This window comes from Astatotilapia calliptera, chromosome 11, assembly GCF_964374335.1.
Source record: "Astatotilapia calliptera chromosome 11, fAstCal68.1, whole genome shotgun sequence".
Taxonomy (NCBI): domain Eukaryota; kingdom Metazoa; phylum Chordata; class Actinopteri; order Cichliformes; family Cichlidae; genus Astatotilapia; species Astatotilapia calliptera.
The window spans coordinates 7948535-7964766 of NC_137432.1; the positions used below are offsets into that span (position 1 = coordinate 7948535).

The following is a 16232-nucleotide window of genomic DNA, read 5'->3' on the forward strand; positions in this document are numbered from 1 at the left end:
TCTATTCCTCAGAGACAAAGTGCTGTATGTGACTTTTTGTAGTTATTTTAATTACTTAAACTGTTTTTTTATCTGTTGTTGTTCATAGAACGTCAGTTTTGTACTGTGCTGGTTTAAAAGCATATTTAAAATTGATTTACATCAGAAGCCTTCGATTCTGAAACACCTCTGAGGAACATACAGAACTCTATTAAGCCACTGTTGATGGAGGAAAAAAAAGAAGAGCGGGATTCTTACAGGAGAGAAAAAGCCAGAGAAGTGGCTGAAAGACTCTTGCTTGCTGACGGGTCGAACCAACACAGTGCGTCTGTTCAGCTTGTCAGTGCAAGAAAGGACCACTCCTCCACAGCCGCCCGAGCTCCGAACACCCTCCTCCATACTGGAGGGAAGGAGAGAAAGGAGATGCAGAAAAGAACAGAGGAGAAGTCGTCACACAGAGAGGGCAGAAAAGATGAGGAAAAAAAGCTATAACTAGAAGAAGATAATTAAATATAGAATAAACTGATTAAACCCACAGGAAGCTGCTCCAGCTTGAACCAACTGAAGTATTACATTGTCATGGTCTTATACTATCCAGCAATAAAGATGTTGAAGCAACTGTTTAAGTTGTGTTTTGAATGAAAAGTACACAAGGTACCCAAAGCACTTTAAAAAAATGAAGATTCAAAAGTTTTCTTTGCTTTAACGTTTAATAATTTCAGTTTCTATTCATTATCATCTGACTAAACTGCATAATTATGGTCAAATCTGTGCTAACTGACACATTTTCATTTGCTTGCCAGTATAAGACCATCACCAGAATGAAATTTGTCAACAAGAAAAGGGAATGCCCATGTTTTAGTCTCCTCCAGCAGACACAGAGAAGAAAGGCTCTCAATATTTTTCATTGGTTTGATTATTCAGCTAGTCAGAATCACTGGAGAGACAGGTGAGTGTTACACCATGAGCAAAATTTAATTCTGTGATTATATTTCCACCTGTTTTGATGTTATTAATGTGTTCATCATAGCCAAACACAATATTTTGTCATTTATCTTCCTTTAGTTTCCTGTCTCTCCAGCACGAGAAGAGATAAGTGACCTTGATTAGGAGCAATAAGATGGCGAGGCGCAGTATAAAGAGACCTAAGGCTGCCATAGCTGTTCTGAGATAGGCAGAGGCCTCACCACAGATGTCTCCTTGCACTGCAGAATGAGTCCTTCATAGGTGCCACAGTGCCAGACCTGCCCTGGCCTGGAGAGAGACACAAGGCCCATCTTAAAACAGTACCTGCGATTACTCGTGTTGCTGTGCCAGGGCCTGAAAATGTCTCATCAATGGCAAAATACAAAAGTGAACCACAGGCCGATGCTAACATTTTTATCAACCTTTGAGATACTAGAGTTACACACCCCTATAAATTTTATATACTAAGAATATTTGATCTTTTCATTTATTACTATAGCCATACATAAGAAGCAGAAACCACAAATAACATGAACGCAGACATAACAACACAACAATTACCATTCTCAATTTGCAGTACCACAAAAAAAACAAACAAACATAAAAAACTACCCCAAATCTGGAGAATGTGAAACACACACAAACAGTATCAAATGGTGCACAATACATTATGGCAAAATGCTTCGCACAGTGGAAATGGTTCAATACCATCAGCATCTTTCCTTTTAGTAACCCTCTCACTCACCTTGCCCACCTCTCACTTCATTACACCCCATTAGTATACTGAGAGTTCAGCGAGAGAGGAATGGTCCCAGCGGTGAGTGTGTTTCTGTGTGTTCCCTGCATTGTTACATAGTGTGCATGTTCTTTCTTTGCACACTTGTGCGAATATATCTTTGTAATCTGCTCTCTCACTTGTGAGAGTAACTAATCGACACACGGACCCCCCACAGCTCCTCGTCTCTCTTTTCTCCCTCTAAGCTTCCATCCAGTCATCCTTCGCTGCCTCCTATTTGTAGAACAGCTGGAAGACATCAGCTCCAATTTGCGTGAGATGCTCAACAGAGTGAATAAGGGTGCACTGTATCTCGGGAGCATCTCTGTGCAACAGTTAAATGTACGTCTTTCCGACAACATGGCAAATAGCCTTACAGAGTCTACCACTCTGCCGCCTTTTTGCCTTCATCTCACTTCAGTTTCCCTCCTCAGCTTTATAATAAGTGAGCCCAGTACCGATGAGGTGCAACACCCACCTAATTTGTCCTCCCTACAGACTACTTCTGTCATTTTCTTTCCCTCCTGCTCACTTTTTCTGTCTAACTCCAATTTTGATACAATCACGAATTCAGTTATATATTTACCTCCCATATTTACTTGCCCTATCTAACTTTCCATTCATTTTCCAGCAGTGAGATAGCTAAGGCCAGATGAGGCATTTTCTCTGTCAAGCTTGATCTAATCTAACCCACTGCACACAAATAACCTGGGTTGGGTGATGAAATACCAAACAATTATCTGTTCAGAATGATTAATAGGGACTCCACTGGATGTGGGCTCTCTTGTATTTGTGGATGACGGGGATTAGATTGGGCCCGCAGCCCAGAGGTCCTCCACTGTGTCCTAAACAGCCATGACTGTAACCTGGCTTGGATAATGAAGTGCTTCTGCCTGCCAGAACATTGTTCAGTGAAAGTGTGTTGGGACCATGTTGTTTAATTCACATTAAACTGAAATAACCTAGAAATGAGAAAATTGACTTATTATCTACTTAGGAAGGCATAGAGGTCTAGTAAAAAGATTAGGCTTGGCGCTGCCTCAGAAGCAATTAGACACACACCTGTGGAGAGCAGAACCGCACGATATAATGACCCAAAGCACCTTCACTCTCTAAAAATGTCTAACCGCTGACTTGGTCCTGGCTTAAACTGTTACTCAATACTGTACAGAACACATGTGGCCTGACGGAATATAAATTAACCAGCTACAGCAAAACAGGGAGGTCTGTGAGACGCCTGTTAGACAGTCAGGTTCACAGCCAAGGCAATCAACTCAGTCCCTCTTTGACCTGTAGTGACATGCCCAAGATCCAGATAAGATGATTTTAAAATCTGGCAAATCAGCATCGATAGCTATTATCATATCGATGGTGAGACCGTTGATTGCTAATGATGGGGTCCAGTACAGGCTCAGGGCCCATGAAGATCAATCTCTCTTTTGCTGTCTGGCTCGATCAGAGCATAAGACACTTACAGGGGTGTATCTACACCGACACTTATGAACACACACTGCAAAATACACACAAAAATAGTCTGCCCGCTGGATGCAACATGCAGCAGATCGCTGTTTCATTATCTCCTCAGACAGAGACGGGGGGAATTGCCTCCTGCTAAGCGGTCTCTTCCCAACAGAACAAGACTTCAGGCACGTACAAAACATGCCTTTGGAACTGCTGAGTTTATCGCCGAGGTATGAGATCGTAGCACGGAGAGAGAAAACTAAGGATTTAGACACTGAAAATAACGTCCCTCTTCAATTAATGGGAGACACATGTATGTGGGGCATGGGAAAAAATCTGTACTTTCATTTCAAGCTGCTCTATGCTACAGTATTTTCTTTCATCATTTCAGAACCCAGAGCTAAATTAGCCCATTGTGACTGTAACTTGACATGGGGAGAGATTACCATAAAGATGCAGTGGAACGTCGCCCAGTGGTTTTCCTCCCCTAACAACGTGTTAATGTTTCTGTGAATCAATTCAGACACCGCAGACAGAAAGAAAATGACTGACGGACTGACTGAACTACCGCTCTGTGAGTCAGAGTTGGGCCGGCCCAGAATCCATTCCGCGCGTCTATCTAGTCAGTCGGTCCATCTGTCTGTTAGTCTGTGGTCAACACCACAACAGCTGTCTGGAAAGACAAGGACGTTGAGGCGATAATCCAGAAAATTATATGAGCAGAAGTGGGAACAGACCAAAGTGGCAGTACTGGTGGTAAAAGTGTGTGTGGGATTGCAAAAGCACAAGCGTAAGGGGGCTGCATGGTGTCCTGGTGGATAAATGTGGGATCCCAGGTTTTACTGCAGTTGAGTCTACATAAATTACTTACAACATTTACTACAAAAGCTTGCAGGCTAAAAATTTGTGGGGGGGAAAAACCTATACAGACCTATCCAGGGAAAAATCAACAAAGCTCCTTAGTAAGATGTCAACAACAGAACAGAACATCAGATATCCTTGCTGTAAGGTGCCGGGGGTTCAGGCTTTTCCTTTAATTTGCTCTGTCTCTTTACATGGTGTAGATCCCTTCGTACCTGCATATGTAGTGGTCGATGTTGAAGCTGCCAACTTTACATTTGATCTTTGTATAGACATCTTGGACATCCACAGAGGCACTCAGGTCTTCTAGTTCACTGATGACGCAGATCTCTGGCAGAAAGACAAAAACAAAAGAGAATATAATATAATAATAAAGACATACATTTACCAAGAAGCTCAAATTTGTATCAACTCTTAGTTTGCAATATTCTGTGGCCAGCCTAGCACTTCACAAACAGGCATTACAGCTGAACTTGGACTGCATGAGAGGAAGTTTAATCTGTGCGAGTGAATTTCATTAGCCTATCCAGGTCTTGCCTTTGGCCATAATCCTGCTGTGGTCAGTTCCTGCACAGTGGATGCTCAGTGTGTTTTTGAAGCTAGACCAGTGTTGCTGATCAAGACTGAAGCCACACAGATATACACACACACACCCAGAAAAATGTGCAAACGCATGCAGCATTTGTATTGGTATGCCTGGCTGTGTTTCAGTGCTCTGTTTGTATTTCAGAAGGCAAAGCATCTTCTCAGTTTAACACGATATCCAACTGGCCCCAGAACCCTCAATCTGTCTTAATGAGGAAAGAGAGGGTGAATGTGTATTTACACAATATTGAAAAGCCTGTGGACTGCAGGCAAAGTGAGTAAGGTTCATAGAAGGACTGATTAACTTTGTACTGAACCGAGCTTGTGAGCTTAACTGTTGAGTCGCTCTCATTGTTTCCACTGAGAAAGTCCCACAATCACAGACTAGCTTGGGAAATTGGACATTGTACATCTGAAACTATGGTTGCTGTTGTACTGTTGCCTTGTGGTAATTCTGAGAAATGTAGATGTTCCTAATAGCTTATTAATATTGAAACACAAGGCTTGTCAGCTTTATTGTGGATACCGCGTGGAAAAAAAGCCTCTCCCAAGTTGTTTGATACTCAAAAAGTCATAGTCTCCAACACAGTGCTGATATTGATATATGAGTTTTCTAAACCCACCCTGTGAGAGTACTGGAAACCCTTAGTCCCTTCATCTTAGAATGGCTCATCTTGAAAGGCAGAAAGTGTACCACTGATTTGTGCCTTCAGCAAAAGCCTCTAAACACTCACGCTTCAATTTCTACCTCTAAACTTCCAGCACATAAAAGCATAACATTATACCGGAAAACCAATACGTCTGGAACGGCTATTTTTCCATTTCTCTGGAAAGACAAGAATGTGATTTCCTTTGCAGCTGAAAAACATTACATCATAACAGTTTTTCGCAGTCTTATATGTGGTTTATCTCCAAGAATGCATTTGTGATAACAAGCGTCTAAAAAAAACCAAAAAACTGCATGTGCACAATTGTTGCTTTCAATTAAATACTTAATGTGCTGCACACAGAAAATCCACGGGTAAGATCATTTTGCAACTCAGATGGCACATATTAAGCCAAAATCCAAAGTAATGCCTATTTAGGATGTCTTTAAATCAAACCATCTCTGTGAGGTCCTCAAAAACATTCCATTTCCACTATTAAAGACCTTAAGCTGGGTGATCTGGTTGGCAGATGCTAAATATTACAGCCACCAATTAAAGGTGAATCTAGCCTTTCATCGCCCCAGTAAATTTAAAGGGACAAAGAGGCAGTTCGCTTGGGATTCATCACCCATTTATTTATTTATCTTTCCCCTCCACCCCCCTCCTCTCCAGCTGCCTTTCCCTTCTTAGAGCTTAACATATGACTATCATGTGACTATCATGTGACTTTCTGAGGTCAAATGGCCCACGATGTGAGTGGGCATTAAGGCATCTGAAAAGGGATCGCAAAACTGGATTATAGATGGCAGACAGTTGGTGTTGTAAACCACCGCCTCTGTTCAAAGATGGTCGTCTACAGTGGACATAGATGGCTTCTTTCACTCCCCTTTCAAACCATCTGTCCAAAATGTGAACATTGGCATCCTCAAAAGAGGATGTCCTTTGTCCTTTAGATGTAGATGAACAGCCGAGTCTTGTCGAGGTGAGTCATCTGTTGTGCGTTTATGAAATGGCTGTTTGATCTCTCCAGTGTAGAGGTCTGAGCATTCCTCGCTACACTGTACAGCATACACTACGTTATTAATTTGGTATTTGGGATGAACTGAAGAAGCTTCTCGGCTGAGAGGTGAAACGTCTTCAAGAAAATTAAAGAAGTCAAGACGCTTTTCTTTCTTCTTTCAAAGCTCCTTAGACTACGATGAGCTGGATGATTGAGAACCTTCACAGACATTTTTAATAACAGTTACTAAACATGTTTTTGTGTAGTCGGATGTGGTGCTGTTAATGCTAATGCTCCCCTGCTTCTTTTTCAGCTATTTAACACACACAGACAGACATCTAACACATATCATGTGTTTAGAGCAGAAAGTCATTAACTTAACACCTAAAGTTTGCAACATTCAGCAGAGAATTGATGTTAAGGTCAGTTACCTGTCTTTTTGGCAGTGGGATCAGGAGCAAACAGTTTAACTGTGACCTTGGGCAACATCCACTGCATCCAAAGGCTGACCTTCCCACTGGTTCCACCAATGCTGCTAGTTTTCTGCTCCAGTGTCACCGTGTCTGCAAACGGACCGTCATCTCCTGCAGTCACCGAGTCGCCCTAGAGAGCCAAAGCAGAACTGTTTTGTTGGACAGAATAAAATGGTAACCAGCCAGCAAGCTTGAGGACCATAATGTAATTCACACATTAATATTGAATTCTGATGTTTGTCCAATAAATCTAGTACAGATAAGGAGAGAAATTCCTGTCACTTAAAATGTCAATTAGCCAATTACAAAGCACATTTCAGCCAATATACTACATAATTTGCTAAAAGATATAACAACTAAACACAACCAAATAAGAAGAAGAAAAAACTCAAAGAGCATTTGACTTAAAATTCCTGTTTGTTTCCCATCATCATCGAGGACTGTCTGCTTGAGTGCATGTGTTTGTCCATGTGTTTGGTGAATGTGTATGTTTGAAAGTGTTGTCGCTGTGCATGTAGCCATAACAAAGCAACCACCAAATATTGAGCCTTTTAGTGCATAGATGACATCAGTGTCTGGTGAGCAGAACCCCACGCAGAACAGAGAAACGTGTGTATGTCGGGAGGTGGGTGGGGGGGTGCATTGTGCAAAGCTGTCACCGGTGTTAACCCCAAAGTAAGCCACCAGCACCCACATGGCCTCCTTTCACTCAAGTGCGCCAGGACACACACGTCTTGCAGCCTGGGAGAGAATGGGAAGTGAAGACCGGAGGTGGGGGCGGGAATGGTGTGTGGGGGGGGAGAGTGAAGCTGAAAAGCAAGCAGGATGCGGTGGAGCAGGATGCCTTCTGTGAGCTCTCAACTCCTTACTGGGGATTTGGCAATTCAACGAAGATGACAGCACTGGGGACATTTTTATTTCTCAGTCTCTTCCTGGTAAATATGTTTTCCAAACGTGTACAGTATCTGTGCGGCTCGCTTGGAAAGTGAAAAGCCTACAAACAAACAATATTGCAATTAGGAGTTTCATTTTTTCCGCAGCTTCTCCCATCGCAGTGTGGTAATGACAGATTGTGTCATGGTTATCAACCGTGGCTCTGTTTGGTGAGGAGGTTATCAACCATCTCAATTAGAAACCCCACAGCTGCTATGCTGATTACAGTGTTGTAAAGAGGATCCAGATGAGGAAACTATGTCCTCTTTCCACAGCTGGGGGGAGGGATGAGGGCGCGAAACTAATTTGCAAATTTAATTTAATCACACAGTTAAGGCTGGTTGACAGCAGAGCATGATAAGAACGGATGACAATAATATAAATAAATTAAGGATTATGTCGATTCAAAAATAGATGCAACGTCACAGTGTATGGGGACCACTAGGATCTGATGAGAAGCATGTGCTTCACACACTAGTTCACACTGTAAGAAAAGGAAAGCAACAAAACACAGGCGTGAACTAATCTAAGAAGATGAGGATTTAATTCCTACCTTTGATAAAATAGCTATACATACACTTATGTAACTAAAAAAAAACAATCAAACCCACTGAAAATCGGGAACTTAAATACCATTATTATTGCATAAATGCCACAGTGCTAACTACACTAAATCTCTTTGTGTTTAATTTACTTAAATAATGACTCTAAAAGTATCATTAAGTGTCTTCATCAAACTAATCTGTCAAGCACATATGTGAATGTGTGTCCGTCTTTCTGAGTGTGTAATATCGCTGATTGGCAGTGAGTAATATGAGACTAGCAGTAATGGTGTTCAGTCAGTCTCAATGAGAGATATTCTGGTGTCAACTGCCATTTGGGGACTAATTATTGTTGAGATGAAGTCAAAATATGGCTCTCTGTGTGTGTGTGTGTGTGTGTGTGTGTGTGTGTGTGGTTGGGATTGTTTAGTTTACAGTTCTAACCATTTGGTAGGATTAGTCTCTGTAACATCATGTGTGGAAACAGGAGCCAGTTGCTGGCGCTGTGGGAACCAACCACCATGTACTGCAGCGTGGTTGTGTGCGAGCATTGGACACTCGACTGCTTAAAGCTTCCAGGCCAGAACTACTGCTGCCATCTTTAGAAAGCTTCTCCTCGTGTAAACCACAACAGTCACAAGTAACAAGTAATTATGAGCATTTTAATGTCATTCTTTTCTGCCATGTCAAATTCCATGAAAAAAGTACTGTCTATATATTATAAAACATTTAGTACATGTACTGTCATTTTTAAACAAGGGGGAAATAAGTTAGACTTTAACTATACAACACATATTAAAAACATCTTTATTTTTAAGGGTGAAAAAGGGGAATTCAAAAATAAAAATGATATATCTTTTTTTTTTTTAAACTGACAAACAAAAAAAGCCAGGGTAAAAGTTATTTTTAGTGTCTTATCAAAGTGAGGTCTTGGTGTGGTTTTGGTGAAGGTGGGCTCTGCTACGTCCCTGAACTGCCAGATCAGGGCCCCAAACAATCACACACTTTCTAGAAGTATTTTCCCACACCTCCGCAAGCCAAGTTGTAAAGTATACAGTTTAATTCCTGGGCCTCTGTGCTATAAACGGGCTGAGGATCCGGGTTTATTTTCTCTGCAGAGTTTGTCTTTGCTCATCAGAGAGACCCAAACATTGGAAGACAACAGCAGGCTGGGAAGTGTCAAAGGAAGAAGGAAAAGGATGATTTTGAAAAAAAAAAAAGAATTAAAAAGAGAATGGCTCAGGCACAGGTGGAAGGATAATTTGAAGGAGAGGAAAAGGAAACTTTCAGACTGAAAATAGCACAGAAAGAAATAAGAGTGCTGCTTGATACCACTTTAGATAGAGAAGCAGTGAAGAATAAGAAGAGGGAGAGCAGAATGCTTGGGGGTACATGGAGGAAAGACAGAATAGGGTGACAAGTAATTACAGACATGGAGAAAGCAAAAGAAGAGAATCTGGATCGTTGACTGCTAATGGTAGACATGTCTGCTTTCTCTTTGCCTCATGGTGCTCGAATAATGCTTACAACACAGTGGCAGTGTTTCCAGAAATCATTAATTGGTTAAACTTTTAAACCTCGTTGTGACCAGTTTCATGCAGGAACTATTTACTTTCTAACAAACAACTCCAGCAAAACTTAGCAGAAGTTACCCCCTTGGAAACTTTAACACTGTCGCTTTAATGCAGTGAGTCATTATTAGAGAATCATCGCTCCTAATAGTGCAGGTAAACTACTGGTGGTCAGGCGAGCCACACAAGTTGGCGACAAAAGTTGTAAAAAAAATCTCAACAGATTAAAATCATCATCAGAGGAAAGAGAGCTAAAAGGTACGATGAACAGAAAAGTGTGGCGAAACAATAAAACGGCTGAAAGGGGAATGCCTGTTTATTAAATACTATGCTGTGTAAATTAATAAATACTAGTAGAACACTTGTTTACAAAATACAGAAGTATGAGTAGATTGCTTTATATTTTTACACAAATGGGGAAGAAAATATCTGGGAGGACAGTAGGGCAGAGGTTTTTGTGGGTGTAATGTGAATGTAGCTAGAGAAAGAAAGGGTGGGGTGTTGGGGGGAGACTGCCGCCACTACTGCTGAGACTTATCAAAACAGCTCCTACATTCTTGCTCAATCACTCGGCCTCCCAGAGGACTAAACACTTCTACCAGTGTTTGTACTTAGGTAAACAGTGACAAGTGGGCTGTCAGGGGCCACCGTGGCCTTGCTATAGAGGCACTATACCAGGTTCTTCCCAGTTCTACTGAACTGCTGCCACTTCTCCAAGTTCCACAAATGACGCAAGAACACCCACATGTCGATAGCAAGGAAACAAATGTAGGCACAGATGCACACTGACATATGAAACACTTTTTTTCATAAGCATGTACACGCTATTGCCTCTTAGGCCAGTATGGTGGTTGTATTGCGATCCCTGGGGCCCCACAGTGGTGACAGGCAGCTGCTGGTCGAACACTATTATAGCCTAGACTAGTTTCCACTATGCCAACACTGACCCGCACTCACTATCATTTTTATAAATGCTATATTTATGCTTCACAAAAACACACATAGACATATTATCCAGTGTCCTGGTGGCCCCAAGGCCATGGATCCCCAGCACTGATTGCTGCTGCAAGAGTATTACACAGCAGGAAAAACTCCTGCCACATTAACTAAAGCTGGGATAACTGCCACAACCATCTAGAGACAAAAGGGAAAAAAATTATATTTGAGGCTACTCCCTAAGAAAATATGACTTTAATAGCCTTCGTTATTGCACATGCATATGCACTGCTACATTTCAAACTTATGTCTGGGTTTGATTTTTAATCTGAGTAAAAAAATGTAACAACAGGTAACTATTTTCCCCCAGTTAAGAGGCAAGTTTATCCTCAATCAAGGCTGAGCTTAAACGAATCAAACAGCACTCTCTGCCTAGCCTGGAGTATAAAACCTCACTGAGTAAGAAAAAATCATGTAAGAAACACAAGCAGTGATTTATACTTTTCCACCTCTAAAATTTTTCCAGAAACAAAACATTTTTTGTCACGTGTGTTAAGACTGACTCAGCTACTCATAACAATAAAATAACAATATTTGCACTTAAAATTGTAAATCAGCACCAGAATTATGTATACAACAATGGCTTAAATGGCATTTGTTACTGCATGACTCACAGCAGCTAGCTGAGAAAAGATGGGTGCTGGCAGGCTGTCATTAGGTCGCATATTAAAAAAGTAACACAACATTAAAGCTGGAACACTGATTCTGACAAAGGCAAAGTTCATAAGTGACTAAGCCAGTGCTATGTATGGACAGACATTCAACTGAATGAATGAGTGAATGAAATAATGGACCATTTCATGTGTTTTTTCCCCCCGATTATGAAAAGAGGTTTGTCTGGATGAAAAAAAAAACCAAAAACAGTGTAGATGAGCAGATGATTCCCATAACTCATATAAACTCTGAATTGACATAATAAAAAGTGTAACTGTGAGAAACTCCAACCTCAGTGGGGGAGCCAAAGTCTGCAGAAGGACTGCAGGTGCTGGTGTCAGGCAGGGCGGTGCCAGCGCTGCTGCGTACAGGGGAGGATGGAGCGGCACCGGCAGGCGGATCTGGGATGTTGGACGTCTGACGCAAAATGCCATGCCTCTGGAGACGAGCCCACGTTGAGCTCCAGCTGAGGAAGAGCTCATACAACAACTGAACCTGGAGGGTGAACCAAGCAGAGATAAACAGAGAACGTTAGTTTTGTATTTTGTAATTATGGTTGAAAACAATTATAAAGACAGTCTACCAGCGAAACAATTTTTGGTTTCTCTGTTTGGGGGGAAAAAACACTCATTTTGAATGGGAAGTGAGGACTGTTTATCACTATGTTGCATCATCCGCTTGTTTAACAGCACTTGTTTGGAAACTGAGAACATATTAAACACGTATCATTCAGTTTTCCCAATTAGCTTCTATACTCTGAAAAGTATTCTGTGCCAACTGAGTGCCTCAAAAGATAACCCTAACACACCACAAGTAGTCAAAACCAAATTCAAATGTATATTTTTTTTTGCCAAGGTCTGACTCAAACAGCTGCACTGGGGAGTTCTCATGTAGTTCTGACTTCTGAGGCCATTACCATGATTTGGCTTGGCAGCTTTGTTGTTATGTGACACTAAACCTAGTAAAAGCTGAGAGAGAAGGAAAGGGAGAAAGAGGAAATATTAGCCAGAAATGGACTTCTATCATTCTCATTCTTTCACTCTCTGACTTAACATACTTCTGTACTTGTCACTCAGAGAGGCCTCGTTTCTCAAAAATGATGTAAAACCTATGCGTTGGTGTTTCTGTTCGATGGGTCACACTTTGCGAGGTGCAGCATGCTTACACACGTGCTTCACTGTGCAATTTGTTATCCATAACAACAAAACTTCCAAAGAAACACCCTCAGAGGAAAGTTAAATTCTGTCATCAATTTCCTGCTAAAAACTCACCACGATTAGGAAAAACTGAAGGCTCTGCGTCAAGTGTTCTCAGCTATTTATCATGTGTTCGCATTGAAAAGAGCCTTAGCTTTAAACAACAACAAAGCCAAAAAAAAAAAAAAAAAAGAGTGGAAAACATGAGACGAAAGCAGGGGAATGTGATGTGATGCTTTCGGTTATTCATGCATTCACTTGGTGCTTTTTAGGAGGAAAGAAGGGAGAAAAGCAACACGCTTTCACAGTGAGCTAATTTCTGGATTTCAAATGCTTCGCTTCTGCAGCCAGCTAAGCCCGCAGCCCCCACCACTGAGGGTCCCTTAAACTTAAAGGTGCACAGGCACATGAGCACACATACGAAATAGACTCTGAGCACATTTTTACTCTCAGAGTCTCGCTCGCACACATGCTCTCCTGTTAGCGCACACATTGCAGGGAGGTCTTCCACAAATAATCATAAATCAAATTAGAAGCACCACAATACATTACAGCTGCACCATTTCAAACATGTCCAGGAAGAGCTGCTACGCCGATTCAGCCGCTGTCCAGGGACAGGGCCAACAGCTGTTTGCCATACCCAACCAAACTGCACTGCCGGCAGGGGAGGTACGGCACCGTGCTCCCTTCTCTGAGAGTTGGGGCCTGGAACTCCAATCAAGCACAACAAGGCCTACTGCACTCAGTAGCAGATGTGGAAGAAAAGACTGAAGACTGCTGAGCAAAGGGGGAAAAAAAAGGGAAAATGTGTGCACAGTGAGATCAACACGAAAATGAATGACAGGGTTGTTACGTGACCTCTGTATTAGCATCTGGGATAAAGACTTGTCCTTAATTTTACGATGAAACCTAAGCAGAGCTTGAACTCCTTTCCATCCACCCTTTCATCATTGATCTTCATTCTTCATCTCCTACCTTCCCTCTGTTATTTACCCTGTCCTATGTCAATTTGCTGCTGCTGATACTTCTGCTTAGCAGGGTTAGACAGTTTAGCTCAGCTACTGCTATTAGGGTAGGTTGGGCCATGAAAAACATGCACACACACACACGCTTACATGAGCTTATAATACAGATGCAACATTTCATGAGTTGGGGAACATTTGGAGGCCTGGATTCTCCAAAGGCCTGTCATCTGCAGATCAGGAGGCCTGTTAGGGTGCAGTACTACAAACTGGAGACTGAACAGAGGCTTCCAACAGTCATTCATAAAAACACACAGATGGAGAGGGACAGGACAGCATGCAGATGGCGAGTGTTTGTATCCTTTTATCTAGGAGCAGTTTACAGAGAAACTTCACAAAAATGACATATTGTTGAGTATGTGTGGTAACTCTTGTGTACACGGGAACAGGTGTGTGTATGTGTGCATATCTGTTCATTGAAATGCTGTACAGTTATGTGCCAAAGGTTAAAGCAAACAGTTGCTGTGTGTACGCTCGTTCCAAGGTGGTCCTGATAATGTTAAAGCACAACTAGTAACCCCAACTTTCAGACAGCCAGTCAGTCAGTTTGTTGAAGTAATATGGAGACGTTTAACTCCTCCTGTCCAGACTAAAAGGCATACAAGTGTCATATGGACTGCATTGGTTTCTCATTGCTCACACTTTTGCGGACGTGGTTGAATCTATATACCTGCACAATCCAAAATTCATTAGGAAATTTGCATCTTCACGTGTACTGTCACAGTCACAGATAAAAATACAAAATACGACTACGATACTAGTTGCTACCTGTGAAAACGCACCACGGTGTTTGCTTGAAGGCTCGACTGTTTCACCACACTGTCTAAAAATACTTTTGTTAGTGCTATGAAGTAATCCATCATGTAATGGAAATGGAAAATCTGACTTAATGTGACAAACATGCAGCCGAGTAGCCGTGGGGAAATTTAAGGGGCCAAATTTGTTGCTTCTATTTGTTTACTTTAAATGTATTAATATCTCAAAATCAGCGCTGTGATAATTTATTTGTTTTGAAACGGCAGATGTAATTTTACCCCCAAAATCCAACAATCATTGTACTTATTGTACAGTAACTGTGCAGCATTCTGACAACTCCATATATATTCCCCCAGATGGCAACGCTAATTAGAAAGACGATCAAGTAGTGTGAGGTCTCTTTTGTTCTAGCGAGGGTGGGGTTGCTCTGGCAGCAGTTCTTAAAAAGCTGCAGTGAGACTTGAAACTGCATTAGCTTATTACCCCCCTCAAGTCAGAAATTTTGCACAGAAGAGGGAGGTGAGCAGATGGGACAACAGAGCAAAGGAATTACGATTTTTTTTTTATTATAATGGCATCCAAAAACTAATAATGACTCATCATATAATCACAATAAGCCTCCCCGGCTTTGCCAGACACCAGCAGCATACTTGACGGGGAGACCAGAGAAGCAAGAAAAGAAACTTTCCCTCAGTAAAGTTCTTCTCATCTCTGGGAAACTTTTCACCGCAAGCAGATTAAGGCCTTTAATTCGTTTCTGGTACCAATTCCCCTCAATATCACCATGGCTCATCACTGTGGTCGAAGACATTTAACAGTGTGACCGCTCTAAAGGTTGACCCAATTAAGTGTTTACAGAGGAACTTAATTCAATACAGCTAATTCAATTGTGAAAAAACAAAACATGTGTAATGGTACATGTAGATGTGATTCTACGAGAGAAATGAAAAACAACACAGGGACCTAACTGGGAGACAAACATGTTCCGTTTGCAGTACGTCCGTATTCATCACAGTCTCACTAAAACATAATAACATGCTGTAAAACAATGATGGTGAGTACTGCAATCCCTTACTCTTCTTGACTGAGACCTCAAAATGTTTTACCAAAACAAACAAGGCAACACTCTCATGTTTACACTTCCATTTTCATGAAAATTATACGAGTTCAGAAGATGAGGCAGTTTGTTTACTGGACTCAATCTATATCAGAAAATCATGCGGAGGCAGGATCTTCTTGCCAGGGTTCGTGCGTTCATATTTCAGGAAAGTTTACAAGGGGATGATTTGTATAAATATACATGTAATTCTAATGACTACTTTGTGACTGCAAAGACTGTCTGACTGACCTGAGGGTTGGAGCACTTGACGTGGACGGGCTGTAGATCAACATGGAGGCACACTACAAAGGAGTGCCTTGCTTCAGCAGAGCTCTGCAGCTTATGGGATGTGACAGCTAGTGTGGAAGTGCAGCCCATCGGCTCCAACAGGCTCAGGCTTTGCTGCTGCCCCAACAATGTGTATATGCTGAACTGACTCAGGCTGATCGTCCATGGGAAGGCATCACCTGGAGTTAGACATAAAGAAAAAGCAAATGATATATGAAAACAAGTACGTATATTGCAAATGGCAAAGAGATGCAAGGATGACAGACATTATGTGACGTGAGGGCAAAGAGATAAACACTCACTATGGTCTCAGGAAAAATATGTGATTCTGTGTTATCCCATTTAACCTAGGTGTTTCTGATTTGTACATATTGTTCTCCATAAGACACGAATAGACCATCTTTCTACAAATCTGCCATATTGTTTAT

General features: G+C 41.6%; 1 protein-coding gene across 2 annotated transcripts in view; it reads right to left on the reverse strand.

The window, feature by feature from the left end:
- Positions 1–16232, reverse strand: part of vps13b (vacuolar protein sorting 13 homolog B) — a 301375-nt gene that overhangs the window by 127389 nt on the left and 157754 nt on the right. The window contains exons 24-28 of one of the 2 annotated variants that reach the window (XM_026183458.2): positions 15766–15983; positions 11735–11938; positions 6706–6877; positions 4258–4372; positions 238–379 (exon numbers count right to left, since the gene is read on the reverse strand). In XM_026183458.2, coding sequence (XP_026039243.2) covers positions 238–379; positions 4258–4372; positions 6706–6877; positions 11735–11938; positions 15766–15983 — 851 coding nt within the window. Of the gene's footprint in view, positions 1–237; positions 380–1166; positions 1234–4257; positions 4373–6705; positions 6878–11734; positions 11939–15765; positions 15984–16232 lie in introns of both variants that reach the window. The other variant, XM_026183460.2, reaches the window with a different exon arrangement.